This window comes from Wolffia australiana, chromosome 6 (genome assembly GCF_029677425.1).
Source record: "Wolffia australiana isolate 7733 chromosome 6, ASM2967742v1".
NCBI classification, from domain to species: Eukaryota; Viridiplantae; Streptophyta; class Magnoliopsida; order Alismatales; family Araceae; genus Wolffia; species Wolffia australiana.
In genome coordinates this window covers 18,645,151-18,660,603 of record NC_135840.1, presented here as the reverse complement: position 1 = coordinate 18,660,603, position 15,453 = coordinate 18,645,151, and the positions used below count along the sequence as shown (strand labels likewise).

The window sequence follows — 15,453 nt, the reverse complement described above, 5'->3', positions numbered from 1 at the left end:
CAGCAATCATTATTTGCCCATCGTTCGCTGAAGCCATTGTCTTATGCAGAAGACGATGACAAACACATGTGGATGCGGATTTATTTGTCTTGATTTCATCATCTGTCTATCATAAGGAATGGCAAAGGTCATATTCAAATGATTTACCACAGTGATGGAGTTGTGGCGGATGATGTGATGGTGCCCGATAACATTTTAGAAGGTCATAACGGTGATAGATGACGTGAAGGAATGTTGTTGATGGATGATGTAATGGTGACAGAGTGTCTCAAACAAGGGGCGAGATAGGACAGCTGTCACAGATAATGCTGGTGACAGTTTTTTAAATGATACGAGAGAGAGAGAGAGAGAGAGAGAGAGAAAGAAGAGGGAGGGAGGGAGGGAGGGAGGGAGAGAGAGAGAGAAAGTGAGGCCAAGAAAGAGAGACATCAAAAAAAATAGTTTGTTCATGTAAGTAACCTTATGTCACTTGTGAAGGAGACACCATCCAGTGATGGGACCAGGACTGAACCTGAGGGCCCATGACATGTGACGCAACTGTAACGGATTTCATCAAAAGCCTAAGGATGTGTGACAAGACAGGAGATGCGATGAATTATATGTGACAGTTTCATCCATCACCATTGTTGTCCATCATGTCACGTCTGAGAGGTGTTGTTCCCTAGTCTATCATTATCACACGTTGTCATAGTCTGGATGTGCTGATAACCACATACTTGGGAATAGTACCTCTTGAATGTTGAAGATGAATATTTATTTAATAATGTTTGCATTTTGTTCATTAACAGGAGTCATCTAGCTTTTAGATGGTTAATCTGTCATTACAACCATGGACTATCATATTTAGGAAATACACCAATTTACAGGTTTTTCCATGCCCCAGAGAGTCGGTTAATTAAAAATGTGCTTGTCATATCTTTCTAAGTTCCCATGTTTTGTTGTAATATCAGAGTTATACCTTTTATATGCTTACCATTTATGAAAATTGGTCTGGCCACCTCTTTCAATTAAAACCTTATAATTGGTCCGACCACAGGTTGTAATCCAGGTAAGATGTCATATAAACCTTAACAATTTCAGAATTATACATTTGCCCTGATCAAGCCCAAACTTGAGAACCCTAGACAAAATCCTGGGCTTCCTAAACAAAAATTGGGCCAGCCCGGTAACACTCAGCACGCAAGATTGGGCCCCAAAAGGAGAACCCTCATCCCACAAACTTCTTTTGACCCACTCGTCCAAAGAAAGGACAATCATGCAACATGAGACGAATATAAATTGACCCAAAACTATGCCCTGCCTAAAGTTTATGACCATAATAATGCAGACATCTCATCATCACTGGGACATGGTTCAGGTCAAACTCCATTTAATTCCATCTCAGAGCTGCAGAGCCAAGTCAGGCTGAGGAGGGTCAGCAACTGGCTGCTGAGGGGCCAATCGGGGGGCTCCGAAACCGACGTTGAGGGGACAGGCCTCATTCCCATGAGGGGACAGGCCTCGCCAGCAGGCTTGTCGAGGAACAGCAGCAAGGTTTACCTGAGGAAAGCCAGGGAGATGATTACTGTTTTGGAACTGGGCTTGAGATTCACGGGCCCCACTGTCTTGGTCATGGCTGCTCGATGAAGTCTCCAACCCGGGGCGAAGCAACGATGACGACAGAGGCAGCTGCCCAGGGGCATATCTACCGATTGAGATACGGGTTGGGGCAGCAGTGGTTATCGCGTCGATAGGACTGCTTCTCAGTCTTGGAGAGAAGGTTTGACCAATTCTTCCATCTCCCAAAATACCAGAGCCAAAATACGAGACTGGGTTGACATTTCTGCCAAGATTTTGGCCAAAATGAGAGCTTTGGTTGAACCCATCAATAACTTGAGCAGATCTTCCATCATAAAGTGCTCTGCAGTCTAAATGGGAGCCTTGGCTTGCTCTTGAGGCAACCGACTGACTGAATCTGATGTCAGCTGGGGTTTGACCGAAACCATCAAGACTCTGACCGGATCTGCCATCGGCAACAGCCTTCTGTTCGAAATGGGAGAGTTGGCCGCCTCTTATGGAAAAAGGTTGACCGAATCTGATGTCGGCAGGACTTTGACCAAACACATCAAGACTTTGACCAGTTCTTCCGCCAGTGACTGCCCTGCTTTCGAAAGGAGAGCTTTGGCTCCCACCTAGAGCAAAAGACGGATTGAATCTGACATCAGCAGGAGTTTGACCAAATCCGTCTAGAGCAGCCCTGTCATCAATACGCAAATTTTGGTTGCATCTCAGGGCAAGAGGTTGACCTAATCTGACAGCAGCAGGATTTTGACCAAACCCACCTAGGCTCTGACTGGATCTTCCATCAACAGCAGCCTTCTGTTCAAACTGGGAGATTTGATTGCCACTTATGGTAAAAGTTTGACCAATTCGAGAAAACCCATCAAGATTTTGGTCATATCTTCGATCAGAAACAGCTCTGGCATCAAAGTGGGTGCTTTCGTCACCATTCAAGGCAAAATGTTGACCGAATCTGGCATCAGCCAGAGTTTGACCAAACCCATCTTGACTTTGACCGACTAGAGTCTTTCCTTCAAAACTGGAGCTTTGGTTTACACTTCTGCCAATAGGTTCACCTAATCTGACGTCAGCAGAGGTTTGACCTGTGGCCCCACCAGAAAAATGTTGACCAAATCCTGCACTGCTCAACTGAGAACCCGCCCTCAAGATCCCCTCAGGTTGACTTTGACCACTGGAACGATTGGTCAATGCCACGTGGCTCGGGTTGCCTCCAGAGTAAGCCACATGGTTGACCCCAGAATATCGAATCGTTGACTTTGGCTGTTCAATGGATGATCCCAGGTTAAAGCCCAGACCCTTGGTTGACTTCCAAGGGCTGACGTTATCTCCCTTGTTCTCTGCCAAGTTGAGTAAATATGGTCCTTGATGTGGCGCCTCGTATTCACCGACCCAACCCCGCCCAAAGCTCACTCCCGGGGGCAGTGCTTGCTTGATTTTCTGGGATGCAATTCTCCAGGCAGCGGGTCCAAGTGGACCGGCAAACCGTGCTAGGCTTCTGGCATAGGGGTACTGGTCTCCTCCAAGCCCCAGCTAAGCATGTGAAAAAAAAAAGTACGAATGAGATTAAAATAATCATACATTTACAAGCTATACGACCACATCATCCATTTGTTCAGAAAAATTATTTTTTTGTGAACGAGGAATGAGAAATATATTTTTTCAAGGAAAAACTATAGAACTACTTACTGGAAGCAGATGCCTCTGCTCGTCGTCCCATAAGGAAAGAGGAAGGTGGTCAATGGGATGATTGTAGGTGGACCGGCGGTCTTCATAGAGTGCCTCAGGTTTCCCCTCAGCCTTGTACGGGTTCTTCACTGAAACTTATGAAGACGTTTTGTAAAAGTAGATAATTTCCTGATTAAATTTAAAACAAAAATATCAACTAACGGAAAAGAAACTAAAAATACGTAGCAGCCTTAAAATATTTCAAATACTGGTTTTCTTTCCGACTGAGTAACTTGTATGGATGAATGACATAAAAGAAAGGCTAAGACGCCAACGAATCCATTTCATCAGATTTTCTTCAAAGAAATACCAGCAAGCTTCTATATTACGGAGTGTCAAAAAAATAAAGCCATAATTCACAACAAAGAAAAGCCAAAAACCCAAACTATAATCAAGCATATCATAGAGTTGAACCATGAGATAGGTGACCGGATGATTATTTATGGAGAAAAAATGATTAAATTATCAAAAACCTAAGAAGTCAAATTAGAAACTCAAAATATGTACTATACCAGAATTATCCTCCCCTTTTGCGGATTTTTCATCATTTGTCAAGCTGACATCCAGATTTCCACTAGAGTTGGCTGGCTGCTGAAATGCATTCGCTGGAAGAACGCTAGTCCCACTACTAACATCACCATTTGAAGGAGGAGCCGCAACAGTCAACTTTTGATTCTTGGCTTCAGACTTAGAAAGTTCTTCCCTTGCCAACCTTAATCTTTGGAATTTCTTTTTCGCCAGCTCTTGAATGGAGTGTGCCTTCTCTAAAAAAAATGAGGTGTCAAGGGCATAATAATGGCTGACACCTAATATATGCGATCAAAATCAAATCTAACCTGCTTGAAATAAATTGTGTCAGGAGAGTTGTATTGCATAGCGTTGCTGCAGAGGAGGAACACGTCACTCTGAAAGGAAATGATAAAAGAATGCGCAGTGATCAAGATTACAAAGAAATAATGTGAGACACAATTTTTAAAAATTTAGTATCAGTAAAAAAATGAGACAAATTGTTTATGCACACAACGATAAAATCTGGCGTTTATGCAACAAGTGATTCAACATATTCAAACGCCTGGCTTGAGATTCTGACATTTTAAGTGGGGTTGGTGGGCCATGACGAATTCATCACAATCATTTCCATCCCCACATTTTGCCATCAAAGGTGATGATGATGATAATGAAATCACTAATGGTTGCATGATTACGATGATTCCTTGTCCAATCATCCTCATCTTCGTTGATGCTTGAACCCTACTCTAAAAATTTTCCCCTCTTCTGCCCGTAGATGTCATCGTTGCTATCATCTACAAATTTTGTAATCATCGCCATCTATGTTTGATTTGAATGGATGAAAATTGCGGTGGCCAATTTGTATCTGATAGAAGGACGATGATCAGTCATCATCAATGCCATCCCTACATTTAGTCATCATCTTCGCCATATCCATCCATCAATGATGATTGGACAATGATGACGATGATGATGAATTCCTCAGATGGTTGGATGACAATGATGACTCAATATCCTCTGCTCTTCACCGTCTTCCTTGATGCTTGAACACTACTATGATGACTTCGCCCTTTCTGCCAATGATTGACAAATTCGTCATCATCACCTTCATCCACAAATTTCACCATCCGCATCTTCATCCTTGATTGGCTTAAACAAATGACAACAACGGTGATAAATAAGAAAGCTTTTATCCTTTGCAAAATGTTAAGAAACAAGAAATAAAAAGAAACGTCATATCCTAATCCCTGATCTGACCTCAAAGTTTTCAAGATTACAGTAGGCGCCATCAGCCAGCTTTGTCCTTATTGTCTCAAAATCCATTGGATTGCTTATGATTTCATGATAATCCGGGAGCTGCAAAAAAGGCCATGGAAGCTTGAATAGTAAGCTTTTATATTTTATAATTTCAAACGTTAAAAAATCTGGAATGAGCTGGACCTAAAAATTTCACATTTGGAATTACTTTTTTTTAAAGATGTCACATTTAAAACTACAATTTGATGCTATCCCAAGAAAAAGCAAACCTCTTCAGGGTCAACTGGTTCTGCGTAGACTCCATAGATGTCCTTCCTGCAGGACATAAAACAGATTTGTCATCTAAGGAAAAATAAAATTCAACGCTGGATTGAAGTCTTCCCCATTGCATTAAAGTAGAAAAATAGAAATAACACAATTATTTTCACAAAGCCTGCTCACTTTTGTAACTTATCAAGAACAGCTTGCAATATTTTCTTGTCAGGCAGAGGAGTGAAGCCCGGTCCTGAAACCCAGAAAAGAAGTCCTTTATTGAAAAAAAAGAAGAAATTCATTGAATCAGATCAAAAAGAAGGCGAAGGTAGAGATATGGAAAGACCTGAAGCAAGTGACTCCCGCTCCTGCGCAGAATGGCTGCCACCGACCTGAAAATATGAAATCATTAGTTGGCAACTGAATCTTTATCTTTGTTCTTCAAGCTTAGTGAGGAGCTTAAGATGTTTGAACGTTCGGAATGAGGAGATCAGTCAAAAACAATGAGAAACAACAGTTTCAACTTCTGAGATATTTCTAGGCTTGTAAAGTCTAACTTTGCAAAACACACTTCTGATCAGCTAAACGCCACGCCATGACAGTTGAATCAGCCTCATGCATGAAGTAACAACTTTAATTACTTGTGTTTAAATTTCAGCATTTACTGATAGCAAGATTGACCGTCTTCCATCAATACAGAACAGGGATAGCGGGCATAGCCACTATAAAGGCTAAGTTTGTAATATAAACCACAAGTTATACCAAGAAACAAACTCCAAGATGAGCAAACTGAATAAGCATCATGCATGGAAGAAGCGAAAAAACCTCAATCACTAGTAACCCAATGAAATAAAAAAGAACAAGTTTAAAAAAAATTGCATGTTTTCCATAGCCAAAGAACGCAAATCCACACAAGTGAAACCTGGAAACACTCCAAGATGATCATCTTGAATAAGAATCAAGCATGAAAGAAGTAAAAAAAACTTCAATCACTTGTAACCCACTGATATAACAAAGAAAAAGATTTTAAAAAAATTCCATGTTTTCCACAGATATAAAACAAGACAAGAACGCAAATCCACAGAAAAACAAAGCGTAGAACAACACAAGTGAAACCTGGAAACACTCCAAGATGATCATCTTGAATAAGAATCATGCATGAAAGAATAAAAAAAGCCTTCAATCACTTGTAACCCACTGAAATAACAAAGAACAAGTTTTAAAAAAAATTCCATGTTTTCCATAGCCAAAGAACGCAAATCCACAGAAAAACAAAGCGTAGAACAACACAAGTGAAACCTGGAAACACTCCAAGATGATCATCTTGAATAAGAATCATGCATGAAAGAAGTAAAAACAACTTCAATCACTTGTAACCCACCAATATAACAAAGAACAAGTTTAAAAAAAAAATCCATGTTTTCCACAGATATAAAACACCACAAGCAGGCAAATCAACTATAATCAAAGAGTAGAAAACACAAGTTAAACCAAGAAAACACACTCCAAGATGATCATCCTGAATAAGAATCATGCATGAAACAAGTAAAAAAAACTTCAATCACTTGCAACCCACTGAAATAACAAAGCACAAGTTTTAAAAAAGAATTGCACGTTTTCCACAGCCAAAAAACGCAAATCCACAAAAAAACAAAGCCTAGAACAACACCAACCTCGTCTCCCTCCTCCTCACCGCTGCCGCAAGATCCATCCGACGGATAATCCCCGCCGCATTCTACCTTCCGCTTAGCATGCGAGGGGAGCTTCTTGAGAAGCCTGAACTTCCTCGGCACGCCGTCATCGCTCGCCACGGCGCCGTCGTCGGCCTTCTTCTTGGCGCCCGCTTCATCGTCCGATGACGACTCCCACCAGAAGAAATCGTCGTCGTCGTCGCCGTAGTCGGCGAAATCGCGCGCGCGCCGCGGCCGGCGCTGGCGGCGGCTCCGCCGCACCGCCGACGGCGAATTGCTCGCGGCTTTGCTCGTTTCTGAACCCTCGTTGAACGTCTTTCTTGGCCTCCCCCTCTTCTTCCCCCCTCCTTGCTGCTCCCCTCCCATTCCTTCTCTCTCTACTCTCTCTCTACTCTCTCTCTATATATATGTCTATCCTTGGGAAGTTCTCCATCTGTCTCCACAGAGTTGTTTGTTTCTCAGGCCAGACTCTGTTTCTCTCTCTATCTCTCTCTCTACCCTCTCTATCAGTGTCTGACTATATTATACCCTTCTCTCTCTATCTCTCTCTAACATTACTCCATATATGTCTTTTTATATTACAGCCTTCTCTCTATCTCTCTCTAACATTTCTCTATATATGTCTCTCTACAATATACCCTTCTCTCTCTATCTCTCTCCAACATTTCTCTTTATATGTCTCTCTATTATATACCCTTCTCTCTATCTCTCTCTAACATTTCTCTATATATGTCTCTATAGTGTACCCTTTTCTTTTTATCTCTCTATAGCATTTCTCTATATCTGTCTATCCTTGGGAAGTTCTCCATCTGTCTCCACAGAGCTCTTTGTCTCTCAGGTCAGACTATTTTTCTCTCTCTATCTCTCTCTCTACCCTCTCTATCAGTGTCTAACTATATTATACCCTTCTCTCTCTATATTTCTCTAACATTACTCTATATATGTCTCTCTATAATATACCCTTCTCTCTCTATATTTCTCTAACATTACTCTATATATGTCTCTCTATAATATACCCTTCTCTCTCTATATTTCTCTATCATTACTCCATATATGTCTCTTTATATTACAGCCTTCTCTCTATCTCTCTCTAACATTTCTCTATATATGTCTCTCTACAATATACCCTTCTCTCTCTATCTCTCTCCAACATTTCTCTTTATATGTCTCTCTATTATATACCCTTCTCTCTATCTCTCTCTAACATTTCTCTATATATGTCTCTATAGTGTACCCTTTTCTTTTTATCTCTCTATAGCATTTCTCTATATCTGTCTATCCTTGGGAAGTTCTCCATCTGTCTCCACAGAGCTCTTTGTCTCTCAGGTCAGACTATTTTTCTCTCTCTATCTCTCTCTCTCTACCCTCTCTATCAGTGTCTAACTATATTATACCCTTCTCTCTCTATATTTCTCTAACATTACTCTATATATGTCTCTCTATAATATACCCTTCTCTCTCTATATTTCTCTAACATTACTCTATATATGTCTCTCTATAATATACCCTTCTCTCTCTATATTTCTCTATCATTACTCCATATATGTCTCTTTATATTACAGCCTTCTCTCTATCTCTCTCTAACATTTCTCTATATATGTCTCTCTACAATATACCCTTCTCTCTCCATCTCTCTCCAACATTTCTCTTTATATGTCTCTCTATTATATACCCTTCTCTCTATCTCTCTCTAACATTTCTCTATATATGTCTCTATAGTGTACCCTTTTCTCTTTATCTCTCTATAGCATTTCTCTATATCTGTCTATCCTTGGGAAGTTCTCCATCTGTCTCCACAGAGCTCTTTGTCTCTCAGGTCAGACTATTTTTCTCTCTCTATCTCTCTCTCTACCCTCTCTATCAGTGTCTAACTATATTATACCCTTCTCTCTCTATATTTCTCTAACATTACTCTATATATGTCTCTCTATAATATACCCTTCTCTCTCTATATTTCTCTAACATTACTCTATATATGTCTCTCTATAATATACCCTTCTCTCTCTATATTTCTCTATCATTACTCCATATATGTCTCTCTACAATATACCCTTCTCTCTCTATCTCTCTCTAACATTTCTCTATAATGTCTCTCTATTATACCCTTCTCTCTCTATCTCTCTCTAACATTTCTCTATATATGACTCTCTATATTATACCCTTCTCTCTCAATCTCTCTCTAACATTACTCCATATATGTATCTCTATACTATACCCTTCTCTCTCTATCTCTCTCTAACATTTCTCTATATCACTCTGTATTTATTATACCCTTCTCTCTATCTCTATCTAACATTTCTCCATATATATCTCTATATTATACCCTTTTCTCTCTGTCTCTCTCTAACATTTCTCTATATATGCCTCTCTGCATTACACCCTTCTCTCTCTATCTCTCTCTAATAATCCTCTACATATGCCACTCTGTATAGCACCCTTCTCTCTCTAACATTTCTCTAAATATGTTTCTCTCTATATGTCTATCCTCGGGATGTTCTCTATCTGTCTCCAAAGAGCTGTTTATCTCTCAGGCCAGACTCTTTTTCTCTCTCTACTCTCTATCAGTCTCTGTATGTATTATACCCTTCTCTCTATCTCTCTCCAACATTACTCCAGATATGTATGTATCTTTATATTATACCCTTCTCTCTCTATCTCTCTCTAATAATCCTCTATAAATGTCTCTTTATATTACACCCTTCTCTCTCTATCTCTCTCTAACATTTCTCTTTTATGTCTCTTTATATTATACCCTTTTTTCTATGTCTCTCTCTAACATTTCTCTGTGCATATCTTTCTATATTTGTCTATCCCTAGGAAGTTCTCCATTTGTCTCTCAGGCCAGACTCTTTTTCTCTCACTCTACCTCTCTCTCTAATCTCTCTATCTGTCTCTCTCCACATGTATACCATTTTCTCTGTATATCTCTCTAACATTTCTCCATATATGTGTCTCTAAATATCTATCCCTAGGAAGTTTTCCATCTGTCTCCACATAGCTGTTTATGTGCCACAGGCCAGACTCTTTTTCTATCTATGTCTCTTTAGCTCTCTACTCTTTCTCTCTATCTCTCTAAATGTATACCCTTCTCTCTCAATCTCTATCTACTCTTTATCTATGTGAGAAGTTCTCCATCAGTATCCACAAAGCTGTTTATGTCTCTAAGGCCGTACTCTTTTTCTCCGTCTCTCTATATCTCTCTGTGTGTATACCCTTCTCTCTCCATCTCTCCATATATATATACCCTTCTCTCTCTATTTATCTATCAATTCTTTCTGTATTTATGTCTATCTGTAGATCTATCTATCCCTCGGAAGTTCTCCATCTGTTTCCATAGAGCTTTTTTCGTCACTCGGGCCAGACTCTTTTTTCTCTCTCTATCTCTCTATATCTGTCTATATGTATACCATTTTCTCTATATATTCTCTCTACTCTCTCTCTATGTATATATATATATATATCTATTACAAGTTCTCCATATGTCTCCAGATAGCTGTTCATGTCTCTTAGGCCACTCTTTTTCTCTCCTATGTCTATATATACTTTTTCTATGTATATTTATCTAACTTTAAGAAGTTCTCTATTTCTAGAGATTTATTTATTTCTCTAAGACCAGAGTATTTCTCCTTATCTCCCTTTCTCTGAAAGTTTATCTGTCTCCACATAGCTCTTTATTTTTCAAAGACCACACTATTCAATATATATAGATGTATTATATGTCTGTATATATACCTTTCAATCTCTTTATCTATCTTTGAGAAGTTTTCCATATGTCTCCACAGAGCTCTTTATTTATCAAAGACAAGACTCTCTCTATCTATCTGTCTATGTTTATCTCTATCTCTCTATTTATCTTTGAGAATTTCTCCACCTGTATAGGTAGAGTGAGAAAGTCTTGTCTTTGAGAGATAAAAAGCTCTATAAGATCATATTCTCTCTCTATCTCTCTATATATATCTCTCTACATTTGTCTCTAAATATAGAGAGATATATAGAGAATAGAGAGAGAATCTGGTCTTATAGAGACAAATGTAGAGACATATATATAGAGAGATAGAGAGAGAATCTGTCTTCATAGAGCTTTTTATCTCTCAAAGACAAGACTTTCTCACTCTACCTATACAGAGCTTTCTATCACTAAAAGACAAGATTCTCTCTCTATCTCTCTATAAATGAGCCATCTTCGAGAAACGAACCACAACTGCCCTTTGGCGTGACACGGCGCACGTCTTTAATTTCTCGTCTCTAATTTATCGTCATTTTCTCTTTCCTCCAAGGCCTATATATAGGCCATTGTTTTCAAGAAACATCAGGCAGTCATAATTTCAAGAATTGAGTTTTGTTTAACTCTTCTTGGAGGACTGCCCAGCCTCCTCTATCCCTCCTAACCCTAGCCGTCGCCGCCGTTGTGTCGCCGATCTGCCTCTTCTCCTCCTTCCATCCTCTCTCTCTCTTACTCTCTCTCTCTCTCTTTCCCTCTCTCTCTCTCTCGCCGCCCAAAAGGCCGCCCAGGCCACCCCAACCAGGGCCGCCCAAGCCGCCCAACCAGGGCCGCCCCAGCCAGGGCCGCCCAGGCCGCCCCCAAGCCGCCCACTTGGGGCCGCCCAAAGGCCGCCCAGGCCGCCCCAACCAGGGCCGCCCAGGCCGCCCCAACCAGGGCCGCCCAGGCCGCCCCAACTAGGGCTGCCCAGGCCGCCCCAACTAGGGCTGCCCAGGCCGCCCCAACTAGGGCTGCCCAGGCCGCCCCAACCAGAGATGTCCAGGCCGCCCCTGCTAGAGCGGCCAAGGCCGCCCCCAGGCCGCCCCAACCAGGGCCACCCAGGCCGCCCCAACCAGAGCCGCCCAGCCGCCCCTGCCAGGGCCGCCAAGGCCGCCCCCAGGCCGCCTGCTTGGGGCCGCCCAAAGGGCGCCCAGGCTGCCCCAACCAGGGCCGCCCAGGCCGCCTCTGCCATGGCCGCCAAGGCCTTCCCCAGGCCATCCGCTTGGGGCCATCCAAAGGCCGCCCCGCAAGACTTCAACACCGGCGGCGCCGGTCGCCGTCGACGCCATCCGACGCTTTGAGCCGCATGCACGCCCTCCGCGCACTCTGCGCGCACGCCTGTGCTCCGCGCGCACTGCTCCGAGCACCCTATGCGCACTTCGCGCGCGCGGGTATTAGCCTACGCCTTACTCTGCGACAATGACATCTACTCTCTACCATGATGCAGGACAACATCGGGGACGAAGTCCAACCGTCACTGAGGGGGTTGTACTCGGTGTCGAAGGTGTCAGTGGGCGACGTCTCCTCAGCGGAAGTCGTCGTGCACAGGGGAGTCCTACGGGGACAACCTACGATGGAATGCTCAGGGTAGGGATGTCGTTCGTGTAGTTGCCGACCAGCAGTAGGGATGCCGACGTCCGGGACTTGACGAAGTCACCTGGAGATGGGGGTAGACCTCCTGACCCTTGTCCGGACGGACGAGGTTGTTACGGCGCCGAACGGGATTTCTCCCACCAGAGGGTGCTCGTATGGGACGGGCGGATCCGACTCGTACCAAACCAGGCAAGACACTCAAGTATACGTATTCTTCACTCGTCCTTTCACACTCATCTACGTCTAACCCGAGCGCGGAGGAGGCAACCGACAGGGCACTGCACAAAATAAGAGACGAGAACAGGGCGTTCCGGGCTTCGTCTTCTCGATCCTGGGGCTCAGAAGAGGTCGCCTGGCGACGGGGCACGGCGGTGGGATGGCGCAGGACAGTCGCGGCTCGGCGTTGGTGGGATGACAGCGCAATGGCAGCGGCACGCAGGCGTCGCCCAACGGTGCGCGCTTGGGCGGCACAGCGTGGGCGGCACGGCGCAGGGTACGCAGGCGCTGCGCCACAGGCGAACCACGGTCAGCGGTGGCGGAACTCCACAGAATAACGGGCGCTGCAGGCGGCGACGTGGGCGCTACGAACGGGCGCTGGTGCTCCGATATGTCGGGGCGGTAGGGACAGTAGCACAACGTGGTAAGCGGCGGGGCGGTCCCGCGACTAGGTCCAGGGGCGAGCGTGCCCGGCGCGGTCGTGGTGCAACGGTGTCGCGGACCATCGGTGACCGGTGCAACGTAGCAGTAAGTAGGCTGGCAGGTCGGAAGACGGGCGAGTCGGACTTGTCGTTCTGTGCGGGCGACTGTCAGCGGCGCGACGCGGCGAGTCACGGTGCGGCCGCACATTGTCTGCTCGGCGAGGAGGGGATCGACGCTAGCGGCCACGGCAGTAGCAGGGCCTCGCGGCGGCGAACAGCGGCGAGGAACGTGCGGGAGACGAGCGCTGATGGAGCAGTAGTACCAGGCGATTAGGAGAGACCTCACGGCCCGGTCGCGGCAGATCGCGGGCCCGTCTCGGTGCAATCGCGGAGGGTGCAACCGGTTCAGTGCAACCGGCAGTGACGAGGGCACGGATGACCATCGGGCGGGATATCGACCGAGTAGACGGCGGGCTCGAGATGCAACCGGCAGCGGCGGGATCGCGGGCGGCCGGCGGGCGAGGAACTGGCCGAGGGGACGGCGGCCCGAGGTGCAACCGGCGACGGCCGAATCGCGGGAGGCCGGTGGACGAGTAGCTGGCTGAGTGGATGGCGGCCGAGGTGCAACCGGCAATGCTGATGGCGGCGGCGGCGGCCTCCTGGTTGTCCTTCCTTCTCCCTTCTCTCCTCTCCTTCCTGCTTCTTCTTTCTCCCTCTTCCCTCTCCAGGTCGTAACCTAATTCTTCATCGGAGAAAAAAAACTTGGCTTCTTTCAAAATTCATCGAGAGTCCGAATGTTTAGGGCAACCCTCTTCCCTTATATAGGGGGAAGTGGGGTGACATGCTTAGACCAAAAAAAACCCAAGGACATAATAAAAGGAAATCCTATGACCTAGGACCAAGGGAGTGGAACAACAAGGAAGAAGAGACTGAACGAAAGGGAAGGGAGAGGAGATCCTGACAGGATTATCCTCTCGCCTTACATGTGAGCATGACGAACGGTGACGACTAAGACCAAAACGACGAACAAAATGAGAACATGGAAACGATGATAAGGTGTCCGTTGCCCGGGATATTTGAATCCGGGTGTGCGTACCATCGCCTTGGCTTGCCAAGTGGGCTGAACACGAACGGCTGGTGCTGTCGAGGGCAGCGGTGACGTCTCCGAAGACGTATCCGGGGTTGCGGCTGGTGCTGCGCCATCATATCAGGGCTGTTCAACGCCCAGAATCTTTCTCGTCCAGTGGGCCTCTCAACACCCGGATTCGCCCAGCCTCGTCACGATCGGAATTTTCTGCATCCTCTTCACGTACTACGGTGCCGAGGTACGCTTGAACTCTTTGGTGTCAAAAGTGCTCTCCGTCCAGCATTTTCTCGAGAAGTTTCCACTGCTGTCAGACTTAGATTTGGTTTGAATTTCCCCTTCTTCTCTCTCTTTCTCGAGTGTTTCTTCGCTACGCGAATTCGGATATTGATTTCGGTGCTTAGGCATCGTCGCGGTGGGGGAAGACAGTACTCCTGCCCTCAATAAGTGTCGGAGCTGCACCACCAGATTTTCATCGGTTTTAAAGTCCGAATTCGACCGTGTGATTTCTGTGGCTGTTTTATCCCTCCAGTATCCGATCCATCCCTAGTCGTCCATCTACCCGTAGTCTATCCCGTCAACCCATTCGTCCATTCCTTAGTCATCCATTCCGTAGCCGTCCTACGTCAATCTGTCTTCATAGAGCTTTTTATCTCTCAAAGACAAGACTTTCTCACTCTACCTATACAGAGCTTTCTATCACTATAAGACAAGATTCTCTCTCTATCTCTCTATATATATCTCTCTACATTTGTCTCTCTTTGTCTATGCTTATGTCTCTTTGTCTCTGTCTGTATGTCTCTCTCTCTCTGTCTGTTTTCTCTCTCTCTCTATCTCTCTCTCTATCAATATCTATCTTTCTCTATCTCTCTCTTTGAAAAGCTCATTCTTGCTCTAGAGCAAGACTCTCCAGGTGTCATCACCTGAACCATTTTTTTTTTACTGGGGCTCATTTCTTGAAGATTTGTACCATGACATTATATATATTTATTTATAAAAATTTAAGTGGAATATTTCTTAAGTGAGTTATTATTTGCATTAATGGATTTCAATAGAGATGTGGTCTAAAACCACAATAAATGCTAGTCCACAGATCATGGAATCTGGCCCATTAAATGTAAATGGGGATTAAGTACTAGATGTTCAGCTCGTTGCAATTGAAAATTGATGAAATTCTTTATATTTCTTATGAGCCAAATTGATGAAATTATTTGCAATGTTTGTCAGCCAATAGCACATTCCACATCTTGCGCAATAGTTGTTACATACAAATATATATATTCTTTTTCATATGTGATGCTTATTGTAAAGGCAAAAAATATATGAAATCACTGATCACTAATTTTAAAACATATATCTGAAATATTCATATTAAAAGGAAAT

The 15,453-nt window shown here is 44.1% G+C and overlaps 1 protein-coding gene across 1 annotated transcript; it reads right to left on the bottom strand.

Moving 5' to 3' along the window:
• Nucleotides 1-1,180: 1,180 nt before the first annotated feature.
• On the bottom strand, nt 1,181-7,361 carry LOC144704354 (uncharacterized). Its single transcript, XM_078576764.1, has 9 exons — nt 6,978-7,361; nt 5,651-5,696; nt 5,494-5,557; nt 5,322-5,367; nt 5,053-5,151; nt 4,122-4,190; nt 3,798-4,044; nt 3,247-3,374; nt 1,181-3,090 (listed from the first exon to the last, which is right to left on the bottom strand). The coding sequence occupies exons 1-9, from the start codon at nt 7,359-7,361 to the stop codon at nt 1,381-1,383; spliced, it is 2,793 nt and encodes a 930-aa protein (XP_078432890.1). The 3' UTR covers nt 1,181-1,380.
• Between the last annotated feature and the right edge of the window lie 8,092 nt (nt 7,362-15,453).

Bases quoted from the DNA above. Each gene is read 5' to 3' on its own strand.
- LOC144704354 (XM_078576764.1), bottom strand. From the start codon at position 7,361: ATGGGAGGGGAGCAGCAAGGAGGGGGGAAGAAGAGGGGGAGGCCAAGA. The intron at 4,191-5,052 runs GTCAGATCAGGG...ATTTCCTTTCAG, and splicing joins GTAATCTTGAAAACTTTGAG to AGTGACGTGTTCCTCCTCTG. The intron at 3,375-3,797 runs GTATAGTACATA...CATAAGTTTCAG, and splicing joins AAAAGGGGAGGATAATTCTG to TGAAGAACCCGTACAAGGCT.